Source organism: Haemorhous mexicanus, chromosome 1, assembly GCF_027477595.1.
Source record: "Haemorhous mexicanus isolate bHaeMex1 chromosome 1, bHaeMex1.pri, whole genome shotgun sequence".
NCBI classification, from domain to species: Eukaryota; Metazoa; Chordata; class Aves; order Passeriformes; family Fringillidae; genus Haemorhous; species Haemorhous mexicanus.
This window is the reverse complement of record NC_082341.1, coordinates 43,576,527-43,594,924: the sequence shown is the minus strand read 5'-3', so window position 1 is coordinate 43,594,924 and position 18,398 is coordinate 43,576,527. Positions and strand designations below refer to the sequence as shown.

General features: G+C 37.3%; 1 protein-coding gene across 1 annotated transcript; it reads right to left on the bottom strand.

The window, feature by feature from the left end:
* Positions 1-60: 60 nt before the first annotated feature.
* Positions 61-17,289, bottom strand: LOC132336217 (prostatic acid phosphatase-like). The gene is made up of 11 exons (XM_059863868.1): positions 17,118-17,289; positions 15,695-15,790; positions 13,167-13,253; positions 12,385-12,537; positions 10,147-10,245; positions 8,954-9,049; positions 6,452-6,584; positions 5,121-5,203; positions 4,137-4,243; positions 3,480-3,649; positions 61-1,022 (listed from the first exon to the last, which is right to left on the bottom strand). Exons 1-10 carry the CDS (start codon positions 17,229-17,231, stop codon positions 3,493-3,495), a joined length of 1,125 nt encoding a protein of 374 aa, XP_059719851.1. The 5' UTR covers positions 17,232-17,289; the 3' UTR covers positions 61-1,022; positions 3,480-3,492.
* Positions 17,290-18,398: the final 1,109 nt, after the last annotated feature.

Sequence of the window (18,398 nt, the reverse complement as noted above, 5' to 3'; positions counted from 1 at the left end):
AAATGTAAGTAGTGAAAGATTGCCCAACATATTCTGCATATTTGAATGAGCATGCAACTCTGGTATTTTTTATTTTTATTGCAATTTTTTTTGTTCATGTCAAGAATGACATCTGCTTACAGATTTCCCAGGAGAACAGACTTTATATGATCAGATCAGAATATACAATCAAGGTAATGTAACCAAAGGAAGGTATTAAAAAAGCTATTTAGAACCAAAAAGTATTTTTCTTCCAAAATTAACACTTGGCTTTGCTGTCTTTTTGGAAAGAATATCTGAAGGCCTTGTTGGGTCAACCAGTTGTTGCTAGGTCTTCATGGTAGCTAGCCTGGCAGTTTCTAGGCCCCTTTAAGTCTAAATTCACAGTCCAAGTTTTCTGTAAATCTCATCTTCCTTCTATGTAGAGATGGGATATTTGTGCATGTAAAAGGCAGAGAACAGAAGAAGAAATCTCTTAGGTAAGTAAGCAGGCATAATCCTAATTCTTGTGGCTTCTGAGACCTGTTTGTGTAAAGTGATTCATTGTTTCTTAAGTAAAATAAAGTCTAAGGACAGTGGAATGACTCCTCCTTTTAGCGTCTCCATTTGAAGCATTGCTTCTGTCACCAGTTCTGGAAGTTCTTGTCTCATTCTTCAAAAGAGGGCAACACTCCTTCAGAGGTATTTTCCAATTTTGCTGTAAATCAAGGCTTTAGCCCTTCAAAACACTTTAACTATAACTGCATGGTTGAATTAATTCTGACAAAGTCCCTTTGGAAAGAATAGGTCTTGAAAAATTCCACTGGTTTCATGTTGCACTTAGGTTTTAGCAGGTGATAAAGCAAATATTCATGAAGAAGAAGGCAGTGATTTCTGTAATTTTTGTTTGTAGCATTAAGGAATGTTTTCTTTTGGTAGAGATCAGGAGACTCAGTTGGTCATGCTGTTGGAATTTAAAGAGAAATGTTGGACTACGGTCATATCACAGTGTGGGAGGAGTCCTTTCATAAAGTGAACCCCACTGAAGATAGTGGAGGGAACACCTAAAAGTAAGACAAAAAGAGAGATGCATTCTTGGCATATGGCATTCTCCAAAAGCATGACAAACCTGTTAATGGTACCTCTACAAGTAAGCAGCTCAGATTAAGGGGGGAGGAGTTAACACATTTGTTCCCATTTTAACGGGACTAGGAAAAGTCTGTTGAAATGTTGAGTCAATCCATGCTGAAATCTTCCTGAGCAGCAAAAAGAGCACAGGAAATGCTCACAGTTTTACCTCCTTTCCAAATATGCTGAGCTTTTTTCATTTCCTATGTTTCACCCTATGGTCATTGAAATGTGGAGGAATTTAAAGTCTAATTTAAACCACTCTCAAATGCTGCTATTGTAATGTGTGACCTACACTTGCCTAACCCCTTTATTTCCATCAAGTGGGAACATAAATCCTCTCCACGAAACTTCAATAAAGCTTTTTATAGAAACATCTGTATGTTTGCAAACTGGAGTCTCCCTGTAGAATAGTTGTCTCTATAAATTACACTTTTGATCTCAGTCATGCTTCTGGATTTTATTTTTTTTTAAAGTTACATTTATGGGCTTCATAACATGCTCTCATACATGTATAATCAAATTAGTAACATGGATTAGCAAAGAAAAATAGTTGAGATGAATTTTGACAGAGTTAGAAACAGCTGAAATCAGGGATTTTGCAGCTGTGTCAAGTGTGATTGTGACCTATAAACTCTGCATCACTCCTCTCCTTAATTTAGCTCACTGGTGTTAAGTCATCTGTTCCAGGCTGTCTGCATTCCTTGAGAATTGGTAGTGCACAGTGGTTGAGCACAGTCTGTCAGTGTGCTGCGCTCTGCAGCCTGTGGATCAGTGTGCCTTGGCTTTTTCCCAAGTTCCACTCATGCACAGCAGAGAGTTTAAAACTGCCTGCAGGAAAAATGAAATTAATGTATCTTACATTAGTTAAAAAAAATGAGGATAGGGCCCCAACAGGTCCATTCTGAACTATCCATGTATTATTTACTAGGATAAAATAGTGGAAAGTGTCAAATTTTGATATGACAGTATGGAAAACATTTTTATTGGAGTATCAGGTTTTGTTGTAACCTCTTTTGTGGTCTATATGTGTTTTCAGCATTCAGGATTGCTAACGAAAGCAGTGATGCTGGATTTGGTGTGAAATGCCTGAATGCCATCTAACTACTGCTTCAGCAAAATGTGAGGATTAAAACAAAATAAAGCCTTTGTGTTAAACTTAAAGGCTAAATATTTATGTCATTATTATTGTAAAATTTTGATATATTATAAATTTTTTCATTTATTTATCTGATCAGTTACACAGTTTGCTTTGTGAAGGAGGGGGATTAATTTCCACAAATCTCAGATTATTAAGCACCACATTATAAACATTATATCATTATCTTCCATGACTCTATTAGTAGTGTGGATGGAAAAAAACCTCATCAGAAGCAACCTCCCCTTTCCTCTGCCAAATTACCTTTTGCAATTAAATGTGGTCATTTCCTGAAACATTTCCTGAGAATTTGTGAGCAATGACTATAGTGAAGAGATTTGTTTAGTGAATCATTACTTGCTAATTTTTTGTGTATTCTGGCCAGACTATCTCCACTCTATTAATGGATTCAAGATATTTAACAGAATTATTTTCAACCAGATGAGTTGCCTGCTCTGAATTCTTATAATCTCCAACGATTCAAATTCTTCTTGAGATCAGTGATTCAGAAAGCCATATGGGATTTTTTTAAAGTTGGGTACAATATTTGAACATCAGAAAAGTGAGATTTCTTAGATTTTCATTTCCCTTAAGTAATATAAAGCTAGATAAAAGACAGACAATGTCATTTTTGGCCTTCCTGTTTCCTCATTTTGCAAAGCTAAGTATTTTAAGTGGTCAAAATAGAAATTTAAACATCCTAATATGGTGATATAGACAAGCTATGAAGAAATTAGTTAGTATACCAATGTGTGTTTGTATACTTTTGACATTCTGGTAAGTACCAATCTGGTGTACTATTCAATATTCATCTGTTTTGATCTCTGAATGCCTGCTAAAATCAAGAGAATGCATAATGTTAACTGTTGTTAATCAGCTTGGACAAATACTCAGCAGTTCGAGAAGAAAAGGTGAGTGTTGTAAGTCAGTGCATTTACATGAACTTCTTCAGTAACTGAAGGTCTTTTTGACTGCACTAAACCAAACCAAAACAAAAAAAACCCTAATGCAAAACAGAACCCTGAAGTCAGATAAGCTTTGATTTCATTTCACCAGAAAGTTGGTCTGGAATTGGTAAATGTATTGATGGAGGAGAAATGACAGCCATGGGTACAATTCTCTTTTCCTGGATCTGCGTATTTTTCGTTTCAGAGCAGACCCTTATGAAAATGATTGTCACTTCAAATGAGCTGTTGGCTCAAGCTGTAATCCTGACTTTACTTTTGGGTACATGTGCCCAAAGCACTTAGCTTACCTCTTCTGATGTCCTACATTCTACATTCTCTTGTCCAATAGGGTGCGAGGATGGGAGAGACCAGATGAGTAAATCTCTCCAGGGGACAGCGAAATTTGCAGCCAGGGAGAGTGAGGGGGTGAGGCTCCCTCAAAGAACTGTTCCGGTAGTACATTTCTATGGTGTATTGCCTGTTTCAAAACACAGAGAGGTCAAAATAAAGTTCCCATGCTGCAATTATTGTACGTGGGGACAAACTTTCAGCCCATTTGTCTGGTTGCTAATAAGTTTATGGTTTACTAATATAATCAATACTCTGAAGAGAACTTATTAAGAACAGAGGGTCAACACCAATCTGCATGTAGTTTGCTGTCTTTGCTAAGGAGATAAATAGATTAAAGGGATGGAGTAAACCCTCTCATAACTGTAATATATCTATATATATTTATAGATACAGGTATATATAGATATGGTTTTCAGGCTTATTCTGCTACTGACTGCTAAAATGAATGCAATTAAAATAATTAGAATCAATGTGTAATAGTTCCCTGAATGGTGAAATATTGAGCCATTCAGGGAAATATTGATACTCACGTATCCGGTTTAGTTAGTCTTGGGTATCAGAAAATTTCTTTTTAGAAAAAGTACATATTAGCAGCATAGCTTGCAGATACTTGCCCATTTTTTTCCTGGTAAAGTTCAAAAAAATGGCAGGCACTGTGAGGAGGCAATTTTCCATTGAAGACATTGAGTGCCATCTGTAAGGCAGCAATGGTGGCTGCATGCTGTGAACAGAGGAAACCTTTAATTAAAGATCTGCTGAAAATGATTGCATGAACCCATTATTTAACAATATTTCCCACACATTATCTGTCCACTCAACATTAACCTCATTAGGGCCTCATTAGTACTTGCCCTCTCGCTGTTGAGCAAATATTGTCCCTTTATGGCTATATAAACTGAAGTCCTCATGTAGAAAGCATACATATATGTAAGTATTTAAGAAGTTTTCGTCACTTGCAGCTCTCACATAATTAATAGGAGCTGTTAAAACTTTTTTTAAAAAGAACTGGTGATTTTGCCTGTTAAGTAAACAGGATTTGAGATCAAATCAGTAAGCCCTTTAGCTGATATATACCCAGTAGGTCATGATATAAATGCAGCTTAGAAACAGGAGCTTTTTAGTGAGAGCAATCTAAAAATTTCCTCCTCCAATGACAGCATTTGTACATTCTAAACAAAAATAAAAGATCACAATTGAGTAACTGCCTTCATAAGCCCTGATAAAATAACTGTAACTTAATTTTTTTTCTTTTTTCCTCATATGCACTTGAAAAAGATGCAGGAAGAAGGAGATTTTGTTTTAAATTAACTTTGTGATCCAGGTTTAATAAAACATGAGGCATGATTTTTCCAGTTCCCTGCTCAATCAAAACATTATTACAATGAAAAAAACCCATGACATTCAGTAGAAAGTGGAATGCTTCAGGTTTCAAAGTAGTATCTGTTCATTAAAAACTTTTTAAAATCCGAGGATGTTTAAGGTTAACCAAATAAAAAAAATGCTTGTAGCTGTATTTCATGAAGGAAATAAAAATTCACAGCTTTCACAGCATTTAATAACTGCAGAAAGGAAACACAAGAGAAACAGAAAGCACTCACCGTGGAATACATAACCATTTTTTGATGGTATGAAGGCTGTCTAGCATCCAAGATATGTTTTAGAATAGTTTTTAAAAGAATACCTGAAAGAAAATGGGGAAGCAGTAACAAAGAAAGAGATGCTTGTGTTAACATCTGTATCAATTGCTGCCATTACAGCAATCTGTCACTAAGTGCACCAGATTTATTCAATTGACTCAGCTGGTAATTTGTGCAGAGCGCCTTGATTAATAGTGCCAGCATCTTTCCAATGAACAGTGGGCCTATTTTACTTCTGTGTAAAATGTTTTGGGGATCCCTAACAGCCTCAACAGCTTCAAACAGTGCATTCACAGTTACTTTGTGCCAGCAGAACAGTGCAAGGAGAGCACAGTAATGAATGCTACCCTGTTGTCTGTGCAGCTTGAGTGGTTTCCTGCTTTCCAGAGAAAAAAGAAAGAGCATAACCTCTTGACTCTGGGGCTTTATAAATTGTGTGGTTGTCTGCATTTTGTTAATGCTAACTGCTGAAAAATTGTAAGCCAAACTACTTGATTTAAATCAATGGCTGTTCTAGTGTGTTAATATAATGTTGGCACGTTGGCAAGTTAAAATCCTAAAAGTAGAACTGTACCAGCTAGCAAATTAGGCAGAATTAGTCTTTAGCTTCTGGCACATTTTTAATAGCAATTGTTAGTAAAGGAAGGGCAGAGGTTTGAACTTTGTGCCAAGTTTTGCAAGTTGGAGCTTTGAAAAATGCAACAAATTAATTCAAGTTTATATGTTCATTTGTCTTCCTAGCTCACAGATCCTGCCTGTACACTGCCCATATAAAGCAAAAAGGAGGCTCAAACTATGGCAGTGGATGAATGGAGGAGAATGAGTGATAAAAATGTATAAAATACTTTCAAATTTCAGCCACTGTTTTCTGAGTAGAGTAAGGTTTAGAAGCAGCTTAGTAATCTCATTTTAGGACTCTCAGTAGTGGAATATGAAGATGTTAGGCAACAAACTCATCATTCTTAAAAATAATATTCTTTTAAAGTAAGTTTCACATGGCTTATGCTAAGTTTGGGTTTGATTCAATTCAACAAGAATCTATGCTATATTGAGTTTCTTATACAGAGTAATCTAAATGATGCCTCAATTACAATATTAGATTAGGATATTCATGATTTATATGCTCACCATCTCCCTCCCCATTAATCAAAATATTTCAGTGTTACCCACCAATATCCCCATAATGGCATCTTTCACCATTCTGCCATAGAATCAGCAGCATTGTTTGTCATATACCCTTTCTTCTTTCCCATCCTACTTTTGGTTTTAAATGGGGTAAGAATTCAGCTTACCTCCCTGCAAACGGGATTTTTGTATGTGTTTGTGGAACCCAAATTCTGCCTGCAATAACAATTCTGACAGCTTTATCAGTTTGCTCCTGACACCATGAGTAGCCCAAACAGGTAAAGTGTAATTGTTAATATCCTACAATGAAAAAAGAAAACATGGTGATTTTCTTATTGATTCCTACTGCTAACTGTTATTTATTCTGGCACAAAATACTTCTCAGAACAAATTCTGGATGTTTCGCCCCAGTATTTAGACAGCTGTAGCATTTCTATTTATAGCATCTTAGTGCTTGAAAGAAATTCGAAGGGAAGTTTTCAACAAGAAGAGGAATATTTACTAATAATACTAAAATTATGCAAAAAGCAAGTGGCATTTTTTATGTTGTCAGGTGAAAAAAATCGCTATAAGACTTTTCCAGTCATGAGCTGGGATGTATTTTTACTGAAACAAATCCTAAATAAACATCAGGATCTTAAGGATTGGTACCTCTCAGGTGTAAGAGTGATACAGAGATCAATTTGTAGCTGTAGTATGGATGTACCAAAGTATGGGGTGGATATATAAGGATGAGATATAAATGAAATTTGTACTTATTATGGTCTATTGGATACTTATTATGGTCTGTTGGATACTGTCTTTCCTTGGGGATGCAGTCCAAGGTATATTAGTGATCACAACTGTGAGAAGGGAAGACATGCACAACAAACCAATCCTGGTTTGTAGTACCCTGAATTCCTGTTTAAACAAGGCTGGTAATTTTCCTCTAGAGCAATGTAACCTTTGGACTGAGCTCACCAAAAAGACTGTTCTTGTAAGAAGCAAGCTCAAAAGAAAATGTCAACTCCTTTAAGGGTTTGTTTAACAAGAAAACAATAGAACGTGCTAGGTTAAACCAGCTCAGATCACAATGTTATCCATTTCTCTTTTAATAAGTGTGATTTATGTCTTGAGAAAAGAATTGGATGGTTGCATGCTATTCAAGACAGTCTGTAGGCAAGCAAACACCTCAGTCTCCAAGTTGCCTGAAAGTCAGATAACACTTAGCTGAAAGTAACAAATACAGAGAGATGTGTGCTACTGTAGTTTCATGAGTTGTGTTTTAAAACTGTGTAAGCACTCTCTCTCTGTATGCTTGAAAAATGAGAGAGGCTTTTATGGAAGATGTCTTAATTGATACCCTCAGAGTCCTCAGTCAGTAGCAGCAAAGACCATGGCTCATCAAATATAACACTAGAAGGAGAAGCACAATTTTATTTTTTTTATTTTATTTTATTCCAATGTTTAGCTAGATTCTTGATGGGAGCTGTGGGTTTTCCAGATTTTTCTGGTGACACAGATTCTTGGTATGATTTAACTATTGAAATAGAAAGTTGTGGTCCTGAATTTGGAAAACATGGAAGGGTGACTTCCCTGAAATTACAGTGAGATGTCCCAACATGTTAATATTTCATTTAACTTAAGGCCCTGGCTAACATTCTATTCAAGTCTGCTTTGATCAAAGTTGGACCTTTGCAAAAACTGCAGGAATGAAGGTTAACTCATTAGTATCACACCCTGTAAAATCTTACATGTTGCTTCTGAAATTCACCTTAAAACTCCCTCACTAATGTCCCAATACTACTGACCAATTTATCATTAATATATAAATTTATAAATAGTTATGCATGAAATGGTAGCAAAAGCTGCCTTCAAAAATAACTTTTTAACACAGGCCTCTGGAATTTTGTGTTGGCTGAGGTAAGTCTAGACTTTGAAGTGAGATTTCTTGCTAGAAATCCTCTTCCTGCTTGAGGGCAGTCAGGATTTTTTCAAACCATTACATTTCCAGACTGTGGAACCCAGACACCCGTGCCAGTTTGGCCCCAGAATACCCCTTTTGATATAAAATCCATGCTCTTTTGTGATATGCCTGGTACCTTTGCTTAGAACAAGTTCCCAAACTTGCACAAAAAGCAATTTGGGTCATTCCAATGGCTGCTTAATTTCTGAAAATACTCTGTCCACTACTGGCCATGTACAAATAATGGTTTCTTTTGCTTATACAATTTGCATAAAATCTTTGTGGAAGGATGCTTATGTTTCTTTGCCAGCAACATATTTTTATCCCTGTGTATCTCCTAGTGGGGTCTGGGGGAGTTACAAGACAATTTTATCCAAAGGTATGCTTTTGCCTGATTCTCCATATGCAGTCAGTGGCTGGATCTTGAATATGAAAGTCCACTAGTTTGTGTTCCTTACAGTGGTGGATGACACACAGCAGCCTCACACCCAGAGTGTTTACAGGATTTTCAGTTGTAAGTTGTAAGTTAAGTGAGGATTTCTGGGAAAGAAACTGCAAGTAGTCTATGTTTAAAAAATTTTGAAGATCTCTGTTCTTTTTATGACTTACAATAAAAAAATAAACCAAATAAAAATACCAGGTTGAAGGAAATATAGTAATTTCTATTGGACTCAAAGATCTTAAGGGTCTTTTCCAACCTAAATGATTCTGTGATTCTATTTACCTCATATTGTAAAGTGTCAGAGAGCTTCCAAATCCTTTCGCTAGTCAACTTCTTCAATGGATATCCTGTATGAGTGGCTAAAAACTTCAGAAATTGCTGGAACACAAAAAAAAATCCAAACTTGTAGCGCTGAAGGCATTTTTACATGATTTCTACACACTGTCATAGTAGTACACAGGAATTTTTAGAAAGAAGACCATCTGCACTTTGCACTTAAGCAATGAACCTTTGCCTAGATGTAAGAGAATTTGGCCTATTCATTTAGACAAGGTTGGTGATTTTAATTCAGATTTGAAGTATGGTGATTGTTTATGCTATGTGGTAATGTTTAGAAGGAAGTAGAAGGAACACAGATATATGAAGAAATCTGGCAGAAATCCAAGAAGTGCTTAAAGGGAGTGTGGTAAACAGAATCATTCTGATATTGGTAAACAGAAAGGTGTGATGTAAATTTGCTGATGTGAAATGGGAATTGTGATTTACTTGCATATAATACCCGGGTGCAGAGCCACAAATGGATGATTGAGGTCAGTGGTGAAAGATAATAGAAAAACAGGTGAGGCTCATAGTGTCCTCTTGAATACTCCTGTGAAGTAAGAAGGTTGCAGCAGAATTAACATGTGGTTATATAGTCATGCAAAGGTTTTGATGATGGAGAAAGAAAGGAAAGGATACCATATGAAGACAGGCACAAAACATAAGAGAACACCTAAATTAAGATTTTGGGTGGGAAACATGAATAAGTACTTGAGAAAAACACTGAGACTGTTAAAGAAATTCTGAGAAATTGAGCTGAGAAAATGAATCTGAACTCACAAACTGATATAGGCAGAGATGTTGGAGGAGTTACTTTACACGGGAGTAAACAGAGAGAGGTATTGGAATAATTTGAGAGGCATTGACACTGATTTTATCTGAGTTTTTGTTTTGTCTAGTCTCCTAGAAACTAAGTTTTTGCAAGTAGGTCAATAATTTATCTTTTCTATGACTTGCCATTTTCAATTGTCAGGAATAGCCCAGTCCAGCTGGATCTGTAATGTTGTAACTGTTTTTTGGGTACGTTGTCTACACCCACTCTGAAGATTGGAGATCTGAAGGGATCATATTAACTGCTATTTTTTAAACCTATTTGTTAGATAATGTTGAAGAAATGGTACACTTTAACTGGATTTCCAGAACTGAGAATACTTCACCTTGTAGTGCTTGAATTGCCTTTGGAAATCCCTTGTTGCGAAGGTTTCTCTCAGAAGCTCCTTGTATTTTGGGCAGTGTGAGAAAGGTAGGTATAGCAACTGGAAAGAAAATTGCAAAATCCTAGTTAGGCAAGGTGCATCTTGTTCTGCAATTCAGTATACCCTTGCAGGATTGCTGTTCTGATTTGCTGCACTAGTTAGGACAAGCTGAAAAATAATTTGGGAACACAGTTTCAAGGATATTCATCTTCAGGACTCTAGGAGTCATACTGATGACTACGTACAAAATAATCTTTAAATGTTCCGAGGAGTAATAGCTGCAGTAGTTCAAAGTTAAAGGATTCATTTTCACAAGATGAAATTCATCCTTTGACACAAGACTAAGACAAACCCTCATGAACTCCTTTGTTCTTAGCTTCTCCAGGGATGATTTCATTCATTGTGTTCAATCTTTCTTTAAACACACCATCACATTTTTACAACAAATTACAAAGCAGCTGCTAGACTGCAATAGGAGCCTTTGTGCATACTCAGCTGCATTGAGTCTATTTAACACAGCTTCATTTAGTTCAGCTGAATTGTAGAAACTTGTGAACTTTCTGTAACTTGGTTTTGTCTTTCATTAATCTAAGATATATGAAGGTTACATGTGACTGGAATAACTTAAGAACTTGTTATTTCATTTATATGTATTTGCATATGTTAGATAAATTGAGTTAATTCTTGTTGTCTGTGTTAAATTTTAAACAAAAATTAAAATTTGACACTAATATTATCAGTGCTTTTCCCTAATGTGTTTTTTGTCTTTTTCCCAGTAATGTAGCTCCATCTATATAGTCTCATTATTAAAAGAATTTTGAAAAGAACTTGATAGATTTGAAGGGATAATTAGCTTGAAATGTTTCACCACAGTTCCTCAACCTTTTTGGAAATACAATCTGTGCATTCCACAAGATAGGAAAGTATTTGTGAATTATAGCCGTAGGTTCATGAACAGGCATGATTTCACCAATAAATGATGGGCACTTGTTTTGTATTGTAGGATACCTGTGGTCTCAGGTTTAGCCTGTATATGTAGTAAGGATAAATAAAGTTAAAAATAGTTGAAAAAAGTATGAAAATTGTGCATGTGCTCATGATTTTATGATTTGTTTGAAAAAACTTACTTGCTCCCCTAGATGTGAATGAGGTGCAGCACCTGCTTGCTGTTTGCAATTTGCGTTGATACTGACCAGGTATTCTTGTCCCTCTGCTGGGATATCCCCACCTGTGACAGTGTCAGAAGCAGCTCCTGACTGTGCCTGGCTGTGTGTGTGAAGAGGAAGACATGACTCCATACCTTCCATCTTCATGCTCTCATCACCCCGAGGTGACAACCATTGCTCCATGACCTATCTGACGTGATTCCCTTATCATCACAGACTGTGTTAACTAGACTTGCAAAGCCCACACAATTTATCTTGCATCACACATGCAAACCTGCTCTCACAAACCAGGACTCATGCTGCACACTCATGATCTTCTTAACTTTTTATCATAGATTTTCCACACACAGGAGGTTCCAGCTCCAGCCAGCTGCACAGCTTTGCCCTCTAGGACAAGTATATGCAAGCTACAGAGCTGCTATCCACAGGAGTCCTTACAACTCCAAAGTGAGGAGCTGAAGGAAGGGAGATGAATACATACATTGCCCTATGAATTTGTGCTTAAAGCTCAGAGTCCTCCTTCCTTTCCCCTTTTACTTTTCTCACCAACCCTTGGAGTACATGCACTGACCTGCAAAGTGCATGAGAAACAATCCTGTAACTCAATTCTCACCAAAATGTAAGTCCCAGAATTATTCTTTTGTCTCTTCTGTTGGCTGTGGACTAAGCAATACTGACGCACTAGTGAGATTAGGTATGTTTTCTCTTGTCCCACAAAGAAAGTCATGTTTGTGTTAAATTTAGGATTTATCTACTTCCACAGTGATTTACTCACCTTATAAATTAACTCTTTTTCTCTATACCCAGTACTCCCATTTTTCTTTCTCTTTTGTTGAGATCATGTCTCTGATATGCAAGTCCATTCCTGTGGAAATACTTGCCAACAGTTCTACTCAGCTTATTAAGCCTTTATGCAAAATGCTTGTTACAATGTTCTTTTATTGCCTTTACCATGCAATTTTTGCTGCACCTCCATGTCCTATGTACTTTATTAATGATCAAGGGAAAGCAGATGCCCCCAGTTTATACTCACATTATCCTGTGACAGTGGCACTGTGTGAACTGGAATTGGCTGCCAAAGGATTCTGGGATTCCAAATCTGATCCTGTGTTGGTGGGTACAGTCCGGCAAGACTTGCCTGAGCACTCATAAGTGTGTGATCACAGTCAGTACTTTGAACATAAATCTGAAGGAAGAAAAAAAAAAAAAAAAAACAAAACATTTTGGATGGTAATGTGGTAATGTCTTTCATTAGGTTTAGTTTATTGTCTTCTTGGTAGGAAAAAAAGGGGCTGGTACTGGGGAAGTTGTCATTAAAAAGGTGTGGCACGAAGAAGGACTATGAGAAAGAAGGAGGAAGGAGAAAGACTGCAGCTGGAAGAAAATTTTGCTGGACAACTGAGCTGAAGCAGGGTAACTTCTTAGAAATCCTGGTAAACAGCGTGAGATTGACTCTATTTGACCCTCTAGGCTTTGGGACATGGCATGCGTACTGAAAGGCTGGAATCTAAATGAAAACTGAGTTGCATCTGCATTCCATGTGGATGTGTAGCATTGGAGGTATTTGACATAGATGCTCTGCCATACAGCAGTGAGGGAGCTGAACCTGATGTGCAGCCTAAAGAGCCTTTCATGTGGTTTTCAGTTAGCCATCAGGATAAAAGCTGAGCTACACTTTCAGGGATACTTTGGAATGACATTGACTTCAACTGGTATTAAATTTTCTCCAACTGCACCAGGTTTAGACTCTAATGCATGCAGGAAGTCCCATTAAGAACCATGAAAAACATCTTCCTGCCCAGATCCAGTACTTGCCTCACACTGCTTGTACACAACGCTCAGGAAGTGAGAGTATCTCCTCCGCATGTACTGGCCAAGCTCGTACTGTTGTTGTATGCCAAGCTGCAGAAGCAACACAAGAGTGTAAGAGGCTAAAGAAATGTGCTATGCATCCATTCCTACCACCAAAAAAAGAATGCAATCATGTTTGATATTATTTTGATAAAGACGTTTTTAATTTTTCAAATTGAATTAGGAAAGAAGACATGAGAAAAAAGTAGTGAAGTTGCTGCATGTATGGGTTTGGATAACGTTAGCTGTGACTCCTGGTGGATGCAGTTCTGTATTTTGCTCAGTGGAAAGCTATGTGTATGTTTATCTGAGCTAGTGAGACTTAAAGCAGGCATAGAGATGTTCCAACACCATCTGTCTACTTTCTACTCTATTGCTGTCTCAGAGCTGATTAACTGGGAGTGCAGACAGGCAGCCACCTGTCCATGGAGACACATCCAGGATATGAATCCCATAGAGTACCACCAGAGATTCCTTATGGGGGCTCAATTTTTAACCTTGCAAGATCTAGTTTTTCAGAATAGAAATCTTGAAGTAAAACTCCTCCAAGCCTTTGGGCATTTTTCTGCAATAGTTAATTATTATCAACAGTCTGAAACATTTGATTTTTGATTCTTGCCAAGTTTCTCAACTTTCAGTCACTGAATCTTGTTACACTTTTGAATAATATTCACCATCACTGACCTTATTCACAGTTTAACAATAATCCATAAAATGGAATCAAGTCACTTTATCTCTGTCTTAAATGAAACTGATCACAATTCTCTACCCTCAAAGCAAAATTTTTCCAGCCCCAACATTTTAGTAGCTCTTAGCTGAGCATCTTTCAACTTACCTACATAATTTTGTGAACACATGACACATGAATCACCGAATCACAAAGTCAGGTTGAAAATGACCTCTGAGATCACTGAGTCCAACCTATTACCTAATGCTACCAGGTCAATTAGACCATGGAATTAGGTGCCATTTCCACTCTTTCCTTAAACACCCCTGGGGTGTTGACTCCACCACAATCACACACAGTGTCCAGTACCTGGACTAAATTTCAATATATTCCACTTTGCTCATGTAATCATTACTGTACACTGGGATCTCAAGTACAGTACTCATTGCTTCCTGAAGCAATTTTCTAAGTTGTGGGATCAGAGGATAATTCAGGCTGAAAGGGGCCATAGGAAACCTCTAGTCCAACCTCCTGCCCAAAGCCAAGTCAGCTAGGAGTGACTCAGGACCTGCTGTGTGTGCATGTGATCACCTCTTTCTCTTGCTGGAATTGTGCCTCCAGTTTCCTAGGCTATATGTGTGGCTTAGGCTTCTGCCCCAACTTGCCTAATATGCATGCTGTTAAGTCCTGACTCCTGGGTCTTGAAGTCTTCTATGCCTTGAAGCAAGCTGGCATGGATTGTTGAACTTGCATAGCATTTACATGGAATGATTGAGTCACAGCTGAGCTGGGAAGCTGCCCTGTTACTCCTGCTTCTTCAAGGGAGTTGACATGAGCAGAAACAGGCCTGATTTTGCTTTGGAGACCAGTTTTGCCTCCTAAGAACAGTGGGGAAGAGGAACCTCTCAGGCAGTTTTTTCTATTCTGATTTTGGTGGAGACTTGGCAAGTTCTTTTAGGAGAGAGACCCACTGGACTTAAGGTGCCTGTTTCTAACAGAGAGACACACCTCAGGTCTGCCTCCATATGCACTGTAGCCATTTGTCTGGGGCAACCAGACTTGTGGCACTTCTAAACTGCTTCAGGGAGACTGCCTGGTTCTGAGTGCTGGGCAAATAACTGGCAGCTTTTTCCATCCAAATAACATATCTTGGGGAAAAGGGAATGAAGCACAAGCACACACACATAGTGGATCCTGCCAGTGGGAGGGGAAAAAACACCCAGTGTCCAAATATTTCCTTACAGTCTGACAGTACGGTTCACCTGTGGCTCCATTTGTAAGGGGTGGCAGCGGATAGATGTTACAGTCAGGGCAGGCACAGCATCTGTCAGATACAGTAGCTGTGGTTGCTTCAACTGCTTCTGGTTACTACCAACAGCTGATTCCATAAATGCCTGCACTAAAATAGTTGAGTTTTAAATCGACTTTCTTGGGCATAGCATAAGAAAAGTTTCTGCTTGCACTGAACTTAACAGTTTATGAGTAAGGAAGCGCTCCTGTTCAGTAGAGATTGAGGGAGGGTTGTGTCTGTCAGCACTTCCATCACCTTCTGCATTTGATGTTTAAATCTTCCTGTGTGGTCTCAGGTGACCCTGGTCTGCAACCAAAAAGCTCAACATATGCTGACACTGGACCAGAACAGGCTGACTCAGTTTCATTCAAAATTACTGAGTGATGTTGCTGTAGTTTCCTAATAAGTTCCATGGCTGTCCCTAAGTAGCAACTTAATAAGGGCTTTCTCCAAGTGAAAGCAAAGTTCCAACCCCCAAATATCAACACAACATCTTTCAATATTTCAGTTCTTTGCCCAGGTAAACAAACTCACCTTGGTAAGTTGGCCATATCCTTGTTGTCTTGCAATTTCTTTATGCTTATCAGTTGGGAAAAACTCCTGTGGGGTATGATCACCATGGCGAAATACCTGATAAAATAGATGAAATTGCTTTTTTGTTACTGGTATTTTTTGTGGTGATTATTACTAATTAGTCACAAGGAAGAGGCTATGACAGTGAGTACTGTATCTGACAGATGCTAAGTATATTAATGGTGCTTGCCTTAAATTTAGATAGCTACATTTCCTGTTTAATTTATTTAGACAAACATAACTGGTTCTTTTTGGTATTTGAGAATAAATTAGCCCAAATAAATTTTTGCAAGTTATAAAAACTACAGGATACCCTATTATATTTTAAAGAGGTTTTATGTGTTTTAGAAGGTATAGACTATAATATTAAATAAACAGAAAACAAGCATGTAAGTAATTTTTCAGAGATATTTGAACTTTAGTATTTTGGTATGACTAAATTGGGATTCAAAAGGAAAAAACCCAAACTATTACTCCAAATAACAGTTCTGTGGCTGACTCCTGTGAAGTTCTCTTACTTGGCAGAAATTAGCCTGAAAAAGTCATATGTAGGCTTTTTCATCACAAGAGGTGATAGAAGTGTTATCTAATATGTAAATACAGGCTAAACTGTTGCTCTGAAAACATTGAACCTGTTTTGAAATATTACTTCAGATAAAATATGCATTTATAAAGTACATTGGATTTTTTCATTCATATGGTGAATTTTTTGCTTTGTATGCTTTGCAGAATAATTCCTGTAGATATTTGCCATATGATTCTAAAATTTTAATATTTTAAAAAAATTTCCTGATCCAAGCAGGGAGAAATTCAATCAAAAACTGTAAGAAAAAAATAATACAAATTATTTATATGTGTGTGTGATGTTCAGAATAAGATTCAGGCTTCCTGCAAACAAATGGTGCATCATAACCATTGCAAATAGCATTAGCTTCAAAGCACTGGTTTCTGTGTTGCTTGTTCAATGTCATTGAACACTTGTTTGAGTTTCACACACTGAAATTTACTTTGTATGTTAGTCCATTGAAACCCCTGGAAAAGTGGAAACTCTTCGATGGCAAAGAGGGCTTTTGCACAGTTGGTATTTAGTTGGTATTTATGAAATCCTCTTTTACATTTTAAACAGAATCCTGTGTTATTTTTCACTTAGTTCTATAAAATAAGCATTCTATATCCATCCAGAAAGTAAGTTCATGTAGGAATGCACAAAGGAGTCAAAATTATAAAATCTTATTTTAATTTTTTTTTGGACAATACAATAATGAATTTTGAATATGGAGGAAACATTTAAATATTTGAAAATGTTTTCCCTCCTCTCTACCTTAGAGTACAAGAACAGTAGTAAGTGACAGGTTTTGAAGAAATTTCATTTGCCCATACTTACAAGGGACACAAACTTCAGTTTTCTTTTAGCTGTTGTTTGATGAAGAAAGATGCAGAAAAGACAGAACAGGAAACACAGACTCCAGATCCCACAGACCAGCTGCCTTGCTCTCATCCTGAGGGGAGCTTTCAGCTATTTTGTGCACCAAGGTCCTGGCTGGACTTGGTGATACAGTAGATATGTGGCTAAGAGGGGTGGAGTCAGTCATGCTTAGTGAAATCTGGGAGTGGGCTGTGAAGCTGCCTCTCTCTCCCCTTCTAGGGTTAGTTCTTTTCAGGGAACTCATGAAATACAAAGTGTATTTCTCATTTGTACTCAAGTTCTGTGTCCCATGTATAGCACGGAGTGAAATCTCTGAGCCCTCTAATTCCTGCCCCTGACAAGGCAGGTGAATGTAAAGATCTAGAGGCTGCCTTCTGTTAATTAACTAGGATTTAGTATGGGTCAGTCAGCCTCCCAAAGATGAAAATGCTGTGGGTATCTTACGGTATGCAAAAGGGCTGTTAAACCATCTGCATTCCTGGTGCTCCCAGTCTTCTCTGAACACTTTGTACTAGAAGGAGCAGTGCTAACAAATGTCCTTTTAAAAAGTATCTCTGGATTTTTCTGGGATTTGGCTGTGATTTGTAGAAGGAATAAGCAACAGAAGGCTTTGTTGCAAAGGAACAGGAATAAGCCTAAATTAATTGCAAAAAAATTAAAATATATGAATGAACTTTTAATCTCTGTAGTAGATTGACTCTATCTTTAGTGGCAAAGCATGTGACACTGATTTCTAGAGCTATTCCCCAGAATTTCATACAGTTAGTTAAATTTAAAGTATTCAAATTTCTCTAGCTGCAAACACTCTTATTGTTATAGTGTGCATATATCAAGAGTTGTTTCTTTCATTTTCCCAGTAAATTTTAAATAAGAAAAAAAAAAATCTGGCTCAGAGACACCATTGCAAGAGACAGCCTTGATGTTACAAGTTATTGATTTATGTTCAGTCCATTCATATGTTAGTGAAAGTCCTGGTAATATGTTAAAGTTGAGGGTGATTTCTTAGTCAGCAAAAGCTCTCTGTAAGAATTTAAAAGAAATTACTGAAAAAAAAATTGTCGTGTTGCTACCCAAAAAGGTTATATAATCCCAAACTAGTTTAAGGCACAAAACAAAACTTTTCTTGTGGTTATTAGATATAGACTTCTCTAGGGGGATCAGTTCTTCTTCCTGAGGAAACAATGTTGTATCTTTCACATCTGTCCAAGCAAAAGAGATTCCTCTGTGAAACATCCAGAT

Bases quoted from the DNA above. Each gene is read 5' to 3' on its own strand.
- LOC132336217 (XM_059863868.1), bottom strand. From the start codon at position 17,231: ATGAGAGCAAGGCAGCTGGTCTGTGGGATCTGGAGTCTGTGTTTCCTG. The intron at 15,791-17,117 runs GTAAGTATGGGC...CTATTTTATCAG, and splicing joins AACTGAAGTTTGTGTCCCTT to GTATTTCGCCATGGTGATCA. The intron at 9,050-10,146 runs GTGAAGTATTCT...TTTGTGTTCCAG, and splicing joins GGCAATTCAAGCACTACAAG to CAATTTCTGAAGTTTTTAGC.